The sequence below is a fragment of the Nicotiana tomentosiformis genome, unplaced genomic scaffold (assembly GCF_000390325.3).
Source record: "Nicotiana tomentosiformis unplaced genomic scaffold, ASM39032v3 Un00216, whole genome shotgun sequence".
In the NCBI taxonomy this organism is placed as follows: Eukaryota; Viridiplantae; Streptophyta; class Magnoliopsida; order Solanales; family Solanaceae; genus Nicotiana; species Nicotiana tomentosiformis.
This window is the reverse complement of record NW_027174775.1, coordinates 1-17,498: the sequence shown is the minus strand read 5'-3', so window position 1 is coordinate 17,498 and position 17,498 is coordinate 1. Positions and strand designations below refer to the sequence as shown.

General features: G+C 39.1%; 2 protein-coding genes across 3 annotated transcripts; one reads left to right on the top strand and one right to left on the bottom strand.

The window, feature by feature from the left end:
* Window positions 1-4,185: 4,185 nt before the first annotated feature.
* On the top strand, window positions 4,186-8,910 carry LOC104089497 (kelch repeat-containing protein At3g27220-like). Of its 2 annotated transcripts, XM_009594416.4 has the most exons (7): window positions 4,186-4,628; window positions 4,698-4,877; window positions 4,998-5,227; window positions 5,400-5,570; window positions 6,416-6,521; window positions 7,354-7,560; window positions 8,503-8,910. In XM_009594416.4, the coding sequence occupies exons 1-7, from the start codon at window positions 4,434-4,436 to the stop codon at window positions 8,668-8,670; spliced, it is 1,257 nt and encodes a 418-aa protein (XP_009592711.1). In that variant the 5' UTR covers window positions 4,186-4,433; the 3' UTR covers window positions 8,671-8,910. The 2 variants fall into 2 exon arrangements, with proteins under 2 accessions (XP_009592711.1, XP_009592717.1); XM_009594422.4 differs by lacking the exon at window positions 4,698-4,877 and having other exon boundaries at window positions 4,240-4,628.
* Window positions 8,911-9,815: 905 nt separating this feature from the next.
* Window positions 9,816-16,668, bottom strand: LOC104089511 (uncharacterized). Its single transcript, XM_009594431.4, has 9 exons — window positions 16,358-16,668; window positions 15,790-15,990; window positions 15,585-15,687; window positions 14,076-14,155; window positions 13,916-13,993; window positions 11,976-12,067; window positions 10,811-10,922; window positions 10,512-10,637; window positions 9,816-10,420 (listed from the first exon to the last, which is right to left on the bottom strand). The coding sequence occupies exons 1-9, from the start codon at window positions 16,607-16,609 to the stop codon at window positions 10,307-10,309; spliced, it is 1,158 nt and encodes a 385-aa protein (XP_009592726.1). The 5' UTR covers window positions 16,610-16,668; the 3' UTR covers window positions 9,816-10,306.
* Window positions 16,669-17,498: the final 830 nt, after the last annotated feature.

Genomic DNA, 17,498 nt, shown 5'->3' with positions numbered 1-17,498 from the left:
ATTTGTGGCTTCGATCTGATGATCTCGAAATGAATCGGCCTAAGGCTGCTATTCTTCCTGTTAACCTTTGTACAACTTTCATGTTGTTCACGATGGTGATGTCTTCAATGGACTTGATTTTGTCTGGGTTAATCTTGATTCCCCGATTTGACACCATGAAGCCGAGGAACTTACCCGAGCCGACTCCGAAAGCACATTTTTCGGGGTTGAGCCTCATGTTGTATTTCCTCAGGATATCGAATGTTTCCTGCAAATAGGACAAATGGTCTTCTGCGCGTAGGGACTTGACTAGCATGTCATCAATATAGACTTCCATTGATTTACCTATTTATTCTTCAAACATTCTATTTACTAGGCGTTGATAAGTAGCTCCTGCATTTTTTAGCCCGAAGGGCATTACGTTATAACAATATGTTCCATATCTGGTCACAAACGAAGTCTTTTCCTGGTCTTCCGGGTTCATCTGGATTTGATTATACCCGGAATAGGCATCGAGAAAGGTAAGGATCTCGTGGCCGGCCGTGGCATCGATCAAGTGATCGATGTTGGGCAGTGGATAAGAATCTTTGGGGCATGCTTTGTTCAAGTCTTTGTAGTCTATACACATTCTAAGTTTGTTTCCCTTTTTAGGCACTACGACCACATTGGATAATTATTCGGGGTATTTTACCTCTCTGATGGATCCTATTTTGAGCAGTTTGTTACCTCATCTTTTATGAATGCGTGCTTCACCTCCGATTGGGGTCTTCTTTTTTGCTTCACCGGTCTGAATCTAGGGGACACACTTAGTCGATGTGTCGTTATGTCCAGCGGGATTCCTGTTATATCTAAGTGGGACCAAGAAAAGCAATCGATGTTATCGATAAGAAATTGAATGATTTTCTTCCTGAGTTCGGGTCTCAAACCCCTTCCCAGGTATACCTTTCGTTCGGGCTAGTGATCGATCAAAATGATTTGCTCCAATTCCTCAATAGTTGATTTGGTGGCATCGGAGTCATCGGGGGTCACGAAGGATCGAGGGATCCACTGATCATTATCTTCTTCGATGCTCTGCTTATCTGGCTGGGTCGGGGCCGATGTCTTTGATTGCTATTTGGCTTTCCGGTCTTCGACTGTCCCTCCTTTTGAACCCGATCCATTCACTGGCAAAGACGAGGATGTTGGTTTTGCTTCCTCGACAAAGAACATTTCCTTTGCGGCGAGTTGTTCTCCGTATACTATTTTGACACCTGTCGGTGTTGGGAATTTGAGGACTTGGTGTAGGGTCGAAGGTACAGCTCTCATGCTGTGGATCCATGGCCTTCCGAAAAGGGCATTATATCTCATATCGCCTTCGATCACGTGAAACTTTGTTTCCTAAATTGTTCCAGCGACGTTTATCGGTAGGGTTATCTCGCCTTTGGTGGTTTTGCATGCCATATTGAATCCGTTTAAAACCAAAGTTGCGGATACGACCCGGTTTTATAAGCCGAGCTATTTTACGACCTTCGATCTGATGATATTACCATTGCATCGTTATGGGGTTGGATGATTCCCTCTGCATCTTCATCATTGAACGATAAAGTCCCTGTGGGAGCATAATCTTGAATTCGAGATCACTTTTCCCTCACAATCGACGTTTTAGCGCGTTTGGGCAAAGGTCCCTGAGGGGTATCGACGCCGCCGATGATCATGTGAATGATGTGTTGTGGTTCTTCTTCTTCGTTTTGCTTGCCGAAGTCCTTGTTTTTAAAATGGTTCTTCACCCTATCACTCAAAAATTCCCTAAGGTGCCCTTTGTTAAACAGGCGGGCTACTTCCTCTTTTAATTGTCTGCATTCTTCCGTTTTGTGACCATGGGTGCCATGATACTCGCATATCTGATTGGGATTCCTTTGGGCCGGATCGGTCTGCATGGGTCGAGGCCATCTGGTATCTTTGATGCGTTCGATAGCCGATACGATGGCGGATGCATCGATGTTGAAGTTATATTCTGATAATCGAGGAACTTCTATAGGATCGGCATATTTATCAAAGCCTCTCTTGCTCATAAGTCCCCGAGAACTTTGCCCCCGATCATACCTGCGGTTATTCCTAACTGTCTTATGTGCCGAACTGTGGTTCACCCGATCTGTGACGTACGGATGGTGTCGATCTCTGTTTGACCTTTGTTCTCTGTTGGTTTCCTTCAGAATTTTAGTGGTTGCGCGGTTCTGACGCGTGGGTTCATACGGAAATCCCAATTGATCATTTTCGACTCTGATTTTCGATTGATACCGATTGGGTATATCCGCCCAAGTTATTGCAGGGTATTCGATCAAGCTTTGTTTCAGACGACGTGATGCTGTCGAACTCAGTCCGTTCAACCCTTGGGTGAAAGCTTGTACGGCCCAGTCGTCCGTGACTGGTGGCAAATCCATGCGTTCCATTTGAAACCGGGATACGAATTCCCTCAGTATTTCGTCACCCCTTTGTTTTACTTTAAATAGATCCGATTTCCTCGTTGCGACCTTTATGGCACCAGCATGTGCTTTTACGAACGAATCTGCTAGCATGGCAAAAGAATCGATAGAATTCGGTGGCAAGTTGTGATACCAGATCATTTCTCCTTTTGCGAGGTCTCTCTAAACTTTTTCAATAATACGAACTCGATCTCATTGTCTTCCAAATCGTTGCCTTTGATGGCACATGTATAGGAGGTGAGATGTTCGTTAGGATCGGTCGTACCATTATATTTGGGAATTACGGGCATACAGAACTTTTTTGGGATCGGTTTCGGGGCCGCGCTCGATGGAAAAGGCATTTCTTCGAATCCAGCCCTTTCATCATGGGCGGAGCCCCCGGGATCTGATCGATCCTAGCATCATATGTTTCGAATTTTTTGTCGTTGGCTTCGACTCATTTTGTGAGTTCCTCGAGTAGTTTAGTAATTTCAGGAGCGGTTCCTGATTTTCGCTCGTTCGATTTCACTGTGTCGGGCTCCGTTCTGGGGGTTACTTCTCGAAGAAGTGGATTGGAGTTAGGATTACTTTGCATATGAGTTTGGCTCTGCAACTGAGCTATCGCTACTTGTTGGGCTTGTAGCATTTCGAAAATCATACGCAAGCTGACCCCGATTTTTCCCGCGCTGTGGGTGTCTCGGGCTATGGGTCGAGCGCCACCCTGAACGCTTCTTTCCTGCTCGAAACGTTGATTCGCTTCTAGAGCTATTCGTGAATTGATATCTACTGGTACTTCGGCTCGAATTTCGGGTTCCTCGATTCGAGCCTCGTTGCCGTTGTTGGGTAGCCTTTCGGCCACGGGCACCGAGTTGTTGGTTTCATCCTGAAGGCCGGCTTCGAGGTCAATTGGCGGAGCCATTGCTGGTATGAAGTTGTAAGCTGGAGTGTACTGTATATTTGTATCAAATAATCACTTGTTATCCTTAGCCTCACGGTGGGCGCCAAATTGTTTACCCGAAGAATCGGATAACGTTGAATTTATGTATGGTTCTAAGGGCAAGTAGATTCCTTTGATCTGAAAATAACAATACACGTATTTATGGTGCAAAAATAGAAGATGATGAACAAAGATATTTAGTGAGCTTTAGAAAGATAAACACAATGAATTCTTAATCCCAGCCAAAAAGTGCCTTCTGTTACAAACTATCTTTTTCCTTTTATAGCCAAGTATCACTACTTTATCTATAGCAACATGATGGAATAAATATTACTAGTGGAGGACCCATGATGGTGTGTCTCCTCCTTAATTCCCGCAGAGATTCTCTCCTTTGGTGCGGTTGTAACAGCTTTTTATGTGTAAACTCGATACCGACTCGAGCTCGGTATCGGATCGGAACCTCAGCCTTGGTTTCGAGCTAGGTGATCACTTTTGGGCATCGATGTTCGGGACCTGTATCGGTCGATGTTACCTCGGTCGATTCGAACGCCCGAGCTCGACGCCCCCATCTCGAAATTCTTTCGGGGTCTCCATGAAGATACCCCTTGATTGAAATGCCATCCTCGATCGATATTCATGACCGAGGCTCGGTTTTAACCGTATACATATATACTATATACTTTTACGTATAATTATTTCCTCAAAATTTTGTTGTTAATAATATTGAAATTATTTTACAAAACTATATATTACATAACTTGATATAGTTATATAGAGAGAGAAAATTAATATAAATAAAATTAACTCAATTCTAAAAGTGCGTGCTGATGTCCTAATTATAGTTGTTAATAAAGTTGGACTGCATATCTAGAAAGAGAAAAAATACAGTAAGAAAAAAGAGTTGAAGAGGAGATGGCAGCGGTATTGAAGCCAACAGACAGAGCGCGTAAACTTTTTACTTAAAAAAGGGGGAGTGGCACTGTGTGTAAAGTTGGGATTGGGGATCAAAAAATTGGGTGTGGTCAGTAGTCATTAGTGTCGTACCGAGAGGAGAAGATCTGGGATTGGGCAATGAAATGAGAATAGGGAAAGCAGCAGCTGGTTCTAAGAGTAGCACCACCACCAAATTGGTCTTTATTTGCGTGGCGCTGTTAGGGGGCTTTCTTCTTGTAGATCTGCTCTGGGCTTCCTCTTCTTCTTCCTCTTCCTCCTTCAACTGGGCTCTCCCAACGTCCAATGTCCTTGTCTTTCCTAATCACACTCTCCCCAAGGTAAATCAACTGCGCATTCTTCACAGTTTCGTTTTCCCTTCAACTATCCTCTTAATTTTTTATTATTAGGCGAAGAAAGACGGAGATGCCGGTTCCCAGAGGATATTATCAGCTACTTTTGCGGATTTGCCAGCCCCGCAATTGAAGTGGGAGAAGATGGCCACATCCCCTGTGCCTCGCCTTGATGGTGCTGCTCTCCAGATCAGCGACCTTCTTTTCGTCTTTGCTGGTTATGGCACCATTGATCATGTCCGCACATCACCCTAATAATTTTCCTTTGTCCGTCGTTTTCTTTTTTATTAAGCGAACTGCCAGATTTTCTCACCTTCTGCCTGTAATGACATTAAATTTTTTTTTTTTTAAAATTAGGTTCATTCGCATGTGGATATTTACAATTTCACGGCCAATTCATGGGGAGGGACATTCGATATGCCCAAAGAAATGGCTCATTCACACTTGGGTATGGTAACTGATGGCAGATACATTTACGTTGTTACTGGGCAATACGGTCCCCAGTGTAGGGGTCCTACTGCTCGCAATTTTGTTCTCGACACTGAGACGAAGCAATGGCAGGACTTGCCTCCTTTGCCAGTCCCAAGGTACTGAGTTTATTGCCAGGCTTGAAGAAATGGCTCTTTCACACTTGTGCTTTCTCTTTGCTTTCTGAATTTGAGTTTGATGTAAAATTCTATAGCTTATTAATTAGGTTACTGCAGTATGTTTGAGTTTTATATAAAATTGTAAAAGCTTATTAATGAGTTTGATTCTCAGGTATGCGCCTGCAACACAGCTTTTGAGAGGCAGGCTTCATGTAATGGGTGGGAGCAAAGAGAATAGACATACCCCAGGATTAGAGCATTGGAGTATTGCTGTTAAGGATGGAAAAGCTTTAGAAACGGAGTGGCGGACTGAGATACCCATTCCTCGTGGTGGACCTCACAGGTATTTGGCTGACTTCATGCAGATATTATTATTAGCATAATATAATATATGTGGCAGATTGCATAATGCACTCTCAGAAGGAAAAGTCGGGAAAGGGAAATCTTGATGGGCGTGAAGGGTTCATCTTAGAGGGAATGAATGAACACCTGATAGCAGCAATAATACTTTGCGCAATCTAATTCAAGTTCAGTATAGAGCAGTTAGTGAATAGTAACTAGGGTCTAGGAGCTTTAAATTCAAAATAACAAAGATGAGAAATGAGTTTTCCTGCTAATCTTTCTAAAGGTGATGAAAACTTTGACAGTTTAGTGATAGTTTCCCTGCGTAGTGGTTTGAAATTCACAAGAGTGTGCAGTTTTTTGGGATAACATGGGATAAGGAGGGAAGTTGCATGCCACGTTTTCTTTTCTATTCAGGGAGATGTTATGTCCATTTTGATGTTGATAGTTTGTGTTGTTGTTTTTGTTCTCAAGCTTGTCCTTTCAGTTTCAACTGCGTGAGGAGAAGAATATTTGTGCTGGTGATTCAATTAGTATCTTCTGCGAATGTACTCTAGGATGTGGATGAGGGAACTGATTTAACAAATTTGATAAATCACTATGCCCCAAGTCTTGGTTGCTGGACTCAAACCTTTTTCAACTAAACAGTTGGTGTTTCTAAAGCTTTAGGTTTCAATACAATTAGCAAGAGAATAATCAAATGCAAGTGACATATGTGGACTGTATATCCAAATTTGCTTTGTGTGATGTATTCAGAAGTTAGTCAGACATGTATGTTAACCCGATAAGTTTTTAGGAGTGCATAATTGAATAAATTTTCTGCTTCTTGGTTGACCTTTCATGCAGGGCGTGTGTTGTATTTGATGATCGACTTTATGTCTTTGGTGGTCAAGAGGGTGATTTTATGGCTAAACCTGGATCACCTATTTTCAAATGCTCACGTAGAAACGAGGTAATCGGACCGTGACTTGGCTTCTGTAAGTCGTATATTTGTTTGATAAGATAAGGAAATTTCATTAATAAAGTACCAATGAGGTACTACAAAAATACAGACAAGGGATTACAGCATTGCTGTTCCAATTACATTCCCAGAAGTTCCTGAAAATCAAAATGTTGAGACCAGTTTTCTATCATGTTACTGCTACAACAAAAGTATAAATTCTCTAGGGATCTCTTTTTTTTATAAAGAGAAATATGATTTTTATTGTCCTTCAAAGCATCTCTTGTTCCTCTCCAACCAATGTGTAAGTCGTCTATTGGTTAAAAATATTTAAAAAGTTATGTTCCAGTTAAGCTTTGGGCATTAATGACTTTTTATGGAACTTTATTTTGCTTTGCATGAAAAAACTTGGCCAGATTAGGACATGTTTTTTCTCACTTTGGATGTAAACAGTTAGTTATTGTCCAAAAATATCTTCTTCTCGTTAGCTGAAATTTGCCAAGTGGAAGGTCATATTTCCTTTTGTGGCATATTATTACCTAAAGAGAGAAGAGGTTCTTGACTAGTTGATTCTTTGGCTACACCAGCAACAATTGAAGGATATTAGTGATTTCAAGTTGATATGATCATTCTCATCTTTGTTATCTACTATCCAGATCCTTTGCAAATTGAAAAACAGTATAGCTAAAAGATGAAAATTGGAAGAAGGGTGGGGGATTGATAAAAGCAGATCAAGTCTCACACTCCCAAAATACTGAGAATTGGAGCTCATGTAGGGGTTGAGAGTGTGTTTTACTCTAATGTCGTTTTGGCTAAATATAACTATGGAGCTTGGCTCTTACAGGTTGTATATGATGATGTTTACATGTTAGATGATGACATGAAATGGAAAGTGTTGCCTCCCATGCCAAAGCCAGATTCCCATATAGAGTTTGCTTGGGCTATTGTCAACAGATCTCTTGTAATTGTTGGAGGAACTACTGAGAAGCACCCAAATACCAAAAAGATGACCCTTGTTGGAGAAATATTCCAGTTTCAGTTTGATACACAGGTATTGTTTCTAATCTTCAACAAACTGCAAAGACGTTGTCTATTTTGTTTATCTTAGAATTTAGTGATTCCTTATAGCCTGTCACTTTAGTCAGCTACATTTAGCTTAGCAGATACATCGAACTGCACGATGCGCTTAGACGTATCCGTTCGTTTCAATTTATGTTCAGTCTGTACAAAAGGTACACAAAGGATCTAGAGCGTCTTATTAGGATCTTATTGATACCCTCCCCTCTTTCCTTGTCCAACAGTCTCCTATAGGCCTGTTAGAGGGAAACTGTTCAAAAACGTGGTCTAGCAGTTACAAATTATCCTTTAGCCCTAGACGCATAACTCATCAAAAGATATGCCTGAATATGGCTATTATCTATTTCAATTCCACATTTCTCTATCACATAGATTCCACGGGGACAGAACAAATACAACACAAATTTAGATCTCAACAATGCCTTTAATTTGGTCCTCAAATTTGTACATTGCAAGGTTGAATTTGGCTATGCAAGTGAAGATTCTTATTTTTTTTCCACAAATACATGGACTTCTTTCTCTTTTTATCGATCATTTGAACTGTTTACATGTTGGTGACGTGTTCACTGTCTTAACAAATACTCTGCCCTGGTATCTTAGCTTCACATCTTTACCTTAGGATCATCAGACTCTCAGTAAATCTCTTTGGTCACCTTGGTCATGCAGTTACCTTACCTTGCTCCTACATGTAAAAATCAGGTGTCACCATGATTAGAATGCATGCTTTTCACAACAGTGAGTGATGTTAGACAATTGATATTTTAACTCTCCACTTTATAGTTGTGTCAAGTCAAAAGTGAAAAGGTAAATTAGGATGAATGGAGTTAACGTGATGTGATTCTAGAAAACAACCTGTTTCTTATGTGCTGCTTTTTGTATTCTTGTTTTTTTACCTGCTGGTTTTGATCCAAAGCAGAAATGGAAGGTTATTGGCAAACTTCCTTACCGTGTAAAGACAACTCTTGTTGGCTTCTGGAATGGATGGTTGTACTTCACATCAGGACAAAGAGACAAAGGACCGGATGATCCAGCGCCAAGGAAGGTCATTGGAGAGATGTGGAGAACGAAATTAAAGTTGTTATGAGCTCATATATTTACCTAACCTTCTGCCCTCGTAGAGAAATGTTATAGTGTAAATTAATGCGAGTGCTTTTGTTACTCTTCTCTTTTTTATTTGTTTCCATGCGATTTATTTTGGTCCAACCTCATTTAACCATGGGTGGAAACCAATTACATAGTGGAGAGTGGAGAGTGGGCAGTGTTATATTCTTTTAGCTTCAATTTTTATCGTTGCAAGTAACTGAATAAACGCTTTAGTCTTCAATTTGTTTTTTTCTTTCTTTCTGGAAATGGATACGTGTTTTTAAAAATAAAAAATTAAAAAAAAAATCTCTTCTTTGGTGGTTCTACGTCATAACCTTGAGTTTCATTTTTTTTTTTGTGGGCGCTTGAAAGTGACAAGAAAGAAGGTTGTTTGCCGGTCTTGTCTGTAGAAGAGAAATCCTTTCATCAATCATCTCAATCCCAGTGCTTGCTATAGGTGGAGACGCCATTTTTGATTCCTTTATATAGAATGTTCATCATCTGAAATGAAGTAGCCAATCTGACTAAACTTAAACCTTTGGTCTAGCGTAACTATTTATTTCCCAAAGCTACATACCTTTTGGGATCTCTCTCTCTTTGCAAGTAATTCCGACCAACACTTTGCAAGAACTATTCATTGGCCATGTTGGGGCCAGACCATACTTCAAAATAAGGCAGGTGGCGATACATTCTTTCTTCTAAGTACAATTATGATACATTCTTTTTTCTAAGTACAAAATATGTGCATAGATCAAGATATGACTTTCATAACTAAAGTGCGCAAATTTTCACTCTACTGGTTTCCAAGCCGGCAGTTCAATAAGGTTCCAGGTACATGAATCATAAAGATACCTAATTTGCAAATAAAAGAGTGTGAGTTACGCATTGGCTTAATCTATACCAAAATATTTCAGATGCTTGGGAGCCCCCATCTGCAATGAAACCATAGAATTAGGTGGACGGGTTACATTTTCTGAAACGACGACGACCCAGTGAAATCACACAAGTGGGGTATAGGGAGAATAGTTTGTACGCAGACCTTACCCCTACCCGATAGGGCAGAGAGGCTGTTTCCGATAGACCCTCGGCTCAAGGAGACAGAAAAGACGAGAAGAGACAATAAATCAGTATCGTCAACAGAAATCATAGAAATAATAACAGCATCATAAAAACCAGAAAATAGATGACAAGTAATCAAGGCCCGGTGCTATGAAAAACACAAGGCGTTTTCTGATAAATAAAATAAATAAAAACCTCACCCACAGACACAACAACAATCCAGTATAATCCACTAGTGGGATCTGGGGAGGGTAATGTGTACGCAGACCTTACCCCTACCCTGGGGTAGAGAGGCTGTTTCCAATAGACCCTCGGCTCCCTCCCTCCAATAACTCCCCACCTTGCTCTTGGGGTGACTCGAACTCACAACCTCTTGATTGGAAGTGGAGGGTGCTTGCCACTAGAGCAACCCACTCTTGTCACCCAAAGACACACAACCTTTGTAAGTTTTACAAGTTCATGCTTCCCCAGGAAAATTTAATGATCTCACAGTCTTGCAACACAACTATTCTAGCACACATTATTTCACCTAGCCTTCTGACGTTCTTGAGTTACAAATGCATTCTGTAATGGTAATTTCATTTCTCCATATTGTACAATCGACCTCTATTTACCAGTTTCCACAGTGCTGCTTTTGCTTCTTCTAGTGTTTCAACGGAATGACCTTCAAAAGATATTCTCTGAATGTTTAACTGCAGGAGATTTTTAGTGAAAACACTTGGTTACAAGGGTAGAGGGCAAGGCAAAAGCCAATAACATAAACAAGAAGTACAGAGAAAGTACCTCTGCACCCTGCCGGACACGGATATCAGCTCCCTTGCTATCTATTGATATTATGGCAGCATCATCCACCTCAGCTTCTCGCGACAAAAGATCTTTTAGAGGCTTTGAAAAAATTGCATTTAGCTCCTATAAGAAAAACCAACTTGTTTTCAGACTTACTCCGAAAAAAGGAAGGAGAAAGAGGAACTTATGAGCTGCTACTTCCACAAATACCTTGATACATATAGCATTATAGCTGCATAAAAACATTAATCTAGTAGCCTAAATGTCACCGATTTCTCGAAATGCCAAAAGCACACCTTAAGATTTTGTTCACCTCCATCAATAGCAATCTTGTCAGGCCGCAAAGTTTCATAATCATTGACATCCACCCAAGCAACTGTTCCAAAGCCTCCAATGAAATATATCTCACTGTTGTAGGTGACAAGGCAGGTTAGTGGTATTAGCTAGAGAATTGCTAATCGTCTTAGCAACAACACGAAACTTGATTTTCACACATACATTGACTAAAGGAAAGTGCAACATGTGGATTGAATCTTCCTATTGATGTACTATGATTTGCAACAAAATAATCAGCTGAGGGAAACAAAATGATAGGGCCAATATAGAAGCTCGAAGTGGGTAGCCTAAACCAACATCCACAACAAAATAAGACAAGCCCTTAGAAGATCTTGTGCACTGCCAAATAGTTAATAGTTCAGAGATCAATTGTGTTGAAATTTGGCATATGCATACAAATTGAGGCAAATAGAGTGTTAAAAGAACGGGCACAACTAAAAGTAAATTTTACGTGGATGTTCTAAAGGAAATAGTTACCAGTAAAGTTGCTTAAGGCACGCAGATTATGACTATGTATACAAGAACAATAAAAATACACTAAACGTGTAGCAACACATAATCATCTGATTTGAGATGCAAGAAACTAAACTGTTGGCAAGTGGGTAATGCCAACAGACAGAAAGATTCCTACTTTTCCCTAGCATTTTAGAGTAAGCAACATCTCTATACTTGTACTATTTCTCAACATCAACATAACTCAAAACCACTTGGGTCAAAACTAGGTTTACTAATGAGGAAATATTTGGCAGCAAAAGAACTCATTATAAGCTGTTACAGACAGTAAAGAATTTTCATGTAATAGAGCTGATATCATCCAATTAAGCAGTACCACTATACAAATAAAGACTTATATGAGCCACCAAAAAGGTTGCGTAAGAATGGAGGCTTACAACTAAGTATGAAAAATCTGAGTTCACAGACACCTTTTTCTTTTCTTTTCTTTTTGTAGGTATTAGAAGGGCTGAAGATATCACACAATCCATTTTCTAATGAAGAATTTCCCCATATTGCCAGATTGTGCAACTGGCAACTCAAGTCTCTAGGAGAATATGCATTCAACAGTAGAACCAAAAATATAAAGATGCTATACGAGGAAAGAGCTACTCAAAGGAAAAAAGTGAGAACCTTATATTTTGCATCCGAAAGTAATAAAAGTTTCCCCATTGTTGAGAAGCTCCTTGCTGATGTTTTGCTATATATTGCTTATGTGCCCATTCCTGTGGTGACAACCAATATTGTATCATTTTAACATTTACAAATCGGAAAAATTGGGAGGGTAGTGTGTACGCAAACCTTACCCCTACCTTATGAAGGTAGAGAGGCTGTTTGAAATTAAGAAGAAAGAACAAAATATAAAAAGGCACGTGCAGCTCTGAGCCTCTGATATTAAACACTAAAATTAGAGAAACTAACATGCCACTGAAATCTAATGCAGGATCAAACAACGGAGAACACAATTAGTCCAAGTCAAATGCGATAAACCAACAGCGACAACGAGTACTCCCTAATCAAAAAGGAACATGACGGAAATACAATGAGGCATACAACAACAACAACATACCCAGTATTATACCACACCGTGGGGTTTGGGGAGGGTAGTGTGTACGCAGACCTTACCCCTACCTTGTGAGGATAGAGAGGTTATTTTCAATAGACCCTCGGCTCAGGAAAGTATAAGCACCACATTAATGAGAATATAGAGAAGAAGGGACAACGCCATAAAGCCATATAAAAGCAGAATAAAAACAACAAGATAGTAAGGTGATCAACAATGAAAGAAAATAACGGTTAGTCATAAAAACCTACTACCAACAAAAAGCGAGACTGCGTGCAAATACTACTGTTATGAACACTCTAGACTACCTACCCTACTACCCTAATCCTCGACCTACATACCTTCCTATCAAGGGTCATGTCCTCGGTCAAAATTATATACATGGGTAAAAGTATAAATGGGTAGAAGTATAAATATAAAAATTCCCAAGAGTACTTTAGGGTTTCAAAATTACTTTATTATATACATGGGTAAAAGTATAAATATAAAAAATTTTAACGGGTTAACGATTTATCCGATAAGGAAATTGAGTAATCCGCTCCAAAACCGTTAAGCTGTTAATTATAAAATCTCAATCCGTTCACCAACCGTTATCCCGATAACCAGATACCAATAAAACAATAAGTCGTTTTTTCGGTTCGGTTAACGGTTACGGTTCGGTTTTGAAAAACCCTAATGTGCACCTCTCCTCTCTACATTCACTGTAGGGGTAAGGTCTGCGTACTATCTACCATCCCCAAACCCCACTAGTGGGACTATAATGGGTTTGTTGTTTTTTTCCCCTCTCTCTCTCTCGATCTCTCTCGATATCGAAGAAATTCCCTGTGTGGTTGTGGCCCCACTTCAGTTAGTATCTTTCTCTTTTTTCACGTCTCTAATTGATGTCTATTTAACAATATTAGAATAGGAGAGTTTCTACTTACCTTTTCTACTAGAATAGGGTATTAAATTCGTAGCCAAAACCAGATAAATCACAAGAAGAACTACATAGTACTGATGGAAGTTAAATGAATTTGAAATGATCTCAGTCATCCAGACCACGATATTCCCCTTCTAAGAAGTATCTCAAATTTAACTTCCCATTTAAAAAGAGCAGAGAGAAAAGAAGAGAAAAAGGGGAAAATGGGGGTCTGGTATGATAATTCATTTGATACATTCATCTGGTGTGAGAATTCACTTGGTACAAACCTTGACTAGTAAAATTATTAAGAATAAACAGATCGGGCTTCATATACATCAGAGGAGATATGTAATTGCGTAAAGAACACATTTGACCCGATGCTTTCTTCTTATTGTTTTGATTACTATCATACAGATTGTAAAGGAGATATATACAAGATAGTTAGGAGAAAGTCCAAATGCCTCCAGGGTCACGAGTCTATAAGCAACAGTAACAATTTCAGGAGTGCCAAAAGAAAGCCTTTATCTAACAAATTCCTGGTGCAGTAAGAACCAGTTTATTCGACAATAGTTTATGAATAAATCACTAAAATTTGAAGAAGGCAGCTACCTGTTGATCTTCCGGGAGAGGATAGACATCACCGAATATTGTTACCCTTGCATTAGATAAACAACTCCAACCCGGGATCTAAAACGCAAAAGATCAAGAAACTCAAAGGCAGAAGATTTCAGTCAAACATAATGAATGCTTGTGGAAATACAACACTAACCTGTACAACCAGTGTGCATCTTGGGTCAGCTAGCAGGTTCCTTGTGTGTATAGCTAACGGTGAGAATGAAAATATTGGGTCTGAAAGTATGACAGGTCCATGTTGGAGCATTATTGGAAGATGGATTTGATGGAGATAACCTTGAACAAGTATTTCACGCCAAGATTTTGCTTTTCTTTTTTTATTATTATTCTTTTTGTATTCCATGTTCAGCTTTTAAACAATGCCAGGAACATTAAACTAGCTGGATTATTTAATTTACTTTGAAATTTACCTGTATCTTATTAGGCGTGGTTTTTCAGGCGAAGTCTTGTCAAACAGTAGAAGCACTTGGATAAATTGTTTAGTGGTCCTGATATGCTACAGTGAAACTCAAATCACCAAGATGAATACCTCTGTCACAATTGTAACATTCAATTGTGTAATCGGTGCAGTCAAAGAGAAAAAAATTACGAGTGAAACCTCCCATTATATCTTTTGTTTAGCATTCTGTTTATACTGTATACAATCAATTAGTAGTTGAGCCTGATGTTAAATTACAATCTGCTTGTTTAGCAAGCCTTTCTAGCCACCAAGAGTGCAATTTGTTTGCCAAGGACCATAAGTAACCCAATGCTCTGTACGGGAAAATGAAAGCAGAATTATTTCAGATCATTTATGGTCTCCTCTTGGATCCTTATCGTATTTTCTCAATCACGGAACTTTGCCACTATCAGATAGGAACTAAAAAGATGCCTTTGCAGCAGGACAATATTTTTTAGCTTTTACAATAATCCTGTTCGTAATATACTAGAACAGTGGATTTCTTATGGTCCATCACTCTTGGTCAGAAACTAGATATAAGGAATTCAATATTTCAAATAATCAGGTTGGTTTCTGTCCATGGAAATTGATTTGGAAGGTTAAGATTCCTTATAAAGTGGCCCACTTTACATGGCTGTTGGCAAAGGAGGCAGTCCTAACCTAGGATAACTTGGTCAAGAGAGGATACCAACTTTGTTCTAAATGTTACTTACGTGGAGAGGAGGCATAGACAATCAGTCATCGTTTTTTGCACTGTAGGGTGACTTCACAATTATGGAGGATGTTCATCAATTTGAGAGGATTATTGTGGGTTATGCCAAGACGATTTCTTGAAGTTCTAGCATGCTGGATCAGAGAAGGCAACCTTTCCAGTCATAAAAAAAGATGGAAGATTGTCCGTGCTTGCATCTGGTGGACAATTTGGGAAGAAAGAAACTGAAGATGCTTTGAAGATAGATCCAACAACATCCAGAAGATGAAAATGAAATGTTTAGTTCTTTTTTATTTTTGGTGTAAAGAAGAATACCTAGAAGATCCTGAATCTATTATTGATGTATTAGAATCCTTATGAGAAGAAAAAGGATTAGGAGAGTTCCTCCTGTACTTCACCTTGTAATTATCGATGAGACTACAGTTTCTATGTAGTCTTTTTATTTACATACAAATATGTTACCTTTTTAAAAAAAAAAGAGTTTAGTAGCTTACGTCCCATGGCATCTGGTGCAAAATCTACAAGTGAGCCAAATGGGTAACCTTCTCGTCGATGATGCATCCGAGACATAACGGTGCATAAATGAGCAAACCTAGCCTACAATGATGGATATACAGGGTGGAGGAAAAACTCGAGAAAGCTTTTAGCTTTACAAACTTGTGAGGAACACAACAAGATATCTGGTAACAAGGGAGTTACCTGCTCCATTAAGTTGCGAACAGCTAAGGCAGGTTTAGGTAGGCCATGAGCTGAGGTTGCACTTTGTACACCTCCAGATATGGGAGTTCGGAAAAGCCCAGCCCTTGTACCTCCAGCAGTCGTGCTGAGATAAGAGGGTGTAACGGACTTTGTTGATTGATCCAAACCAACCTCATTTCCTTGTCTTTGATCTGAATTATCCTTTAGAATATGAGAAAGGCCATCACAATTCACAACAAAGCTGAAGAAGCTATTACGAATTTCCGGTTATGGACTATATGGTGGAAAGAGAAGCCTGATTCGTCGTGCCAAAGACGAAGTGCATCTAAGGTGTTTAAATTAATAATATTGAATGGTGTCAAAAAGCTCAAGGTCTATTGTCTATTTATATCATCTAATGTAAAGCTGCCTCTGTCTACAATCTAAAAAATCTACCTTTCTCCTTTTTTCCCATCTAATACTCCGTTACAAGAAGGAAAAAGAGTAAGAAAAGGAACAATTTTAGATGTTGTACAAGGGAAAAGGTTGAATTTTTAGCACTATCCTACGACAAGGCGAGTTTAGTTACCTGTGACCAAGAAAAAGTGCCTTCAGAAACTAGAAGCCCATTATCATTGTCATCCTCTTGTTGGGCACGGGCAAGCGTTAGGTTGGGGAAGCGGCAGCCGAAGTAACTCGTTCGCAGAGACCCCGAACCAGGCTTGTTAGTTGGTCGAATGGATTGAAAAGCAGAGGGAATAGTTTCTGAAAACCTAGAGAGAGAATGGGAGCTTGAAAGAGCAGCATCCATTGACGAAGAGATAGAGATTGACGATGCCATCTTGTCTGTTATTCTACTCAGTTGGAGGGAAGACGTTGACCAAAAAGCTACACTAGTACAGTATTTGTAGTATTTCAAGTGTGCTTGCAAGTTTTACAGTTAGTTTGTATTGTTGTTACTCGTTAAATGTATATTCGAAAAAAGACTAAATGTATGTAACCGTAACGCACCCAACATTATTTTTTATATAAATCTATAACCACATGGATAATTAGGGTATGTTTTATATTTTATGAAAATAAACTGAAAAAATACAGAATCGTACCGAATAAATTTTATATGTAAAAAATATATTTATATACTAAGTTTAAAAATAATAATGCATTAAATTTTTCTTTGGGCCGTGAAATTATGAAAACTGCTACAAGCCAACAAATAATTAAACTCAAAATACTAATTCCTAAAAGCTATTATGCTACTTCTACTCAAACTAAGTTATTTCAAGTATCTTCATTAGCAAGACACAGAGTATTCTAGCGATTATAAGTAGCAAATTATAATGTATTGAATATGTTTCCTTTCATATAGTTTAGATTTATCTTTTTGAATATTTAATCTTGTATAGATTTTATTCTTGAGTCTCAGCTTGGTTAATATCTTTCCACTCGTGTGATTTATATTTTCTTTGCCTTTGCTTGGTTTCTTTTACGTTGTTGTACAATAGTTGATGGATCTATACTCTATCAATCTTTTATTTTTTTTAATTCATCACCCATTAAACAGTAAAAATGTCTATAGAGTTTTGCTAAGTCCTATAAAAGAACATATGTTATTGCATTCTACTTCTACGGGTTAATTACATGATATTTAAAAAAATAACGAAAATTAACCGAACCGTACCGATACCGAAGAGAAACCGACATCATTGAGACGGTGTCGAAAAATCTAA

Bases quoted from the DNA above. Each gene is read 5' to 3' on its own strand.
- LOC104089497 (XM_009594416.4), top strand. From the start codon at position 4,434: ATGAGAATAGGGAAAGCAGCAGCTGGTTCTAAGAGTAGCACCACCACC. The intron at 5,571-6,415 runs GTATTTGGCTGA...CCTTTCATGCAG, and splicing joins CCTCGTGGTGGACCTCACAG to GGCGTGTGTTGTATTTGATG. The intron at 7,561-8,502 runs GTATTGTTTCTA...GATCCAAAGCAG, and splicing joins AGTTTCAGTTTGATACACAG to AAATGGAAGGTTATTGGCAA.
- LOC104089511 (XM_009594431.4), bottom strand. From the start codon at position 16,609: ATGGCATCGTCAATCTCTATCTCTTCGTCAATGGATGCTGCTCTTTCA. The intron at 12,068-13,915 runs GTAGCTGCCTTC...TTGTCACCACAG, and splicing joins CTCTCCCGGAAGATCAACAG to GAATGGGCACATAAGCAATA. The intron at 10,923-11,975 runs GTTCTCACTTTT...CACCTACAACAG, and splicing joins TTTCGGATGCAAAATATAAG to TGAGATATATTTCATTGGAG.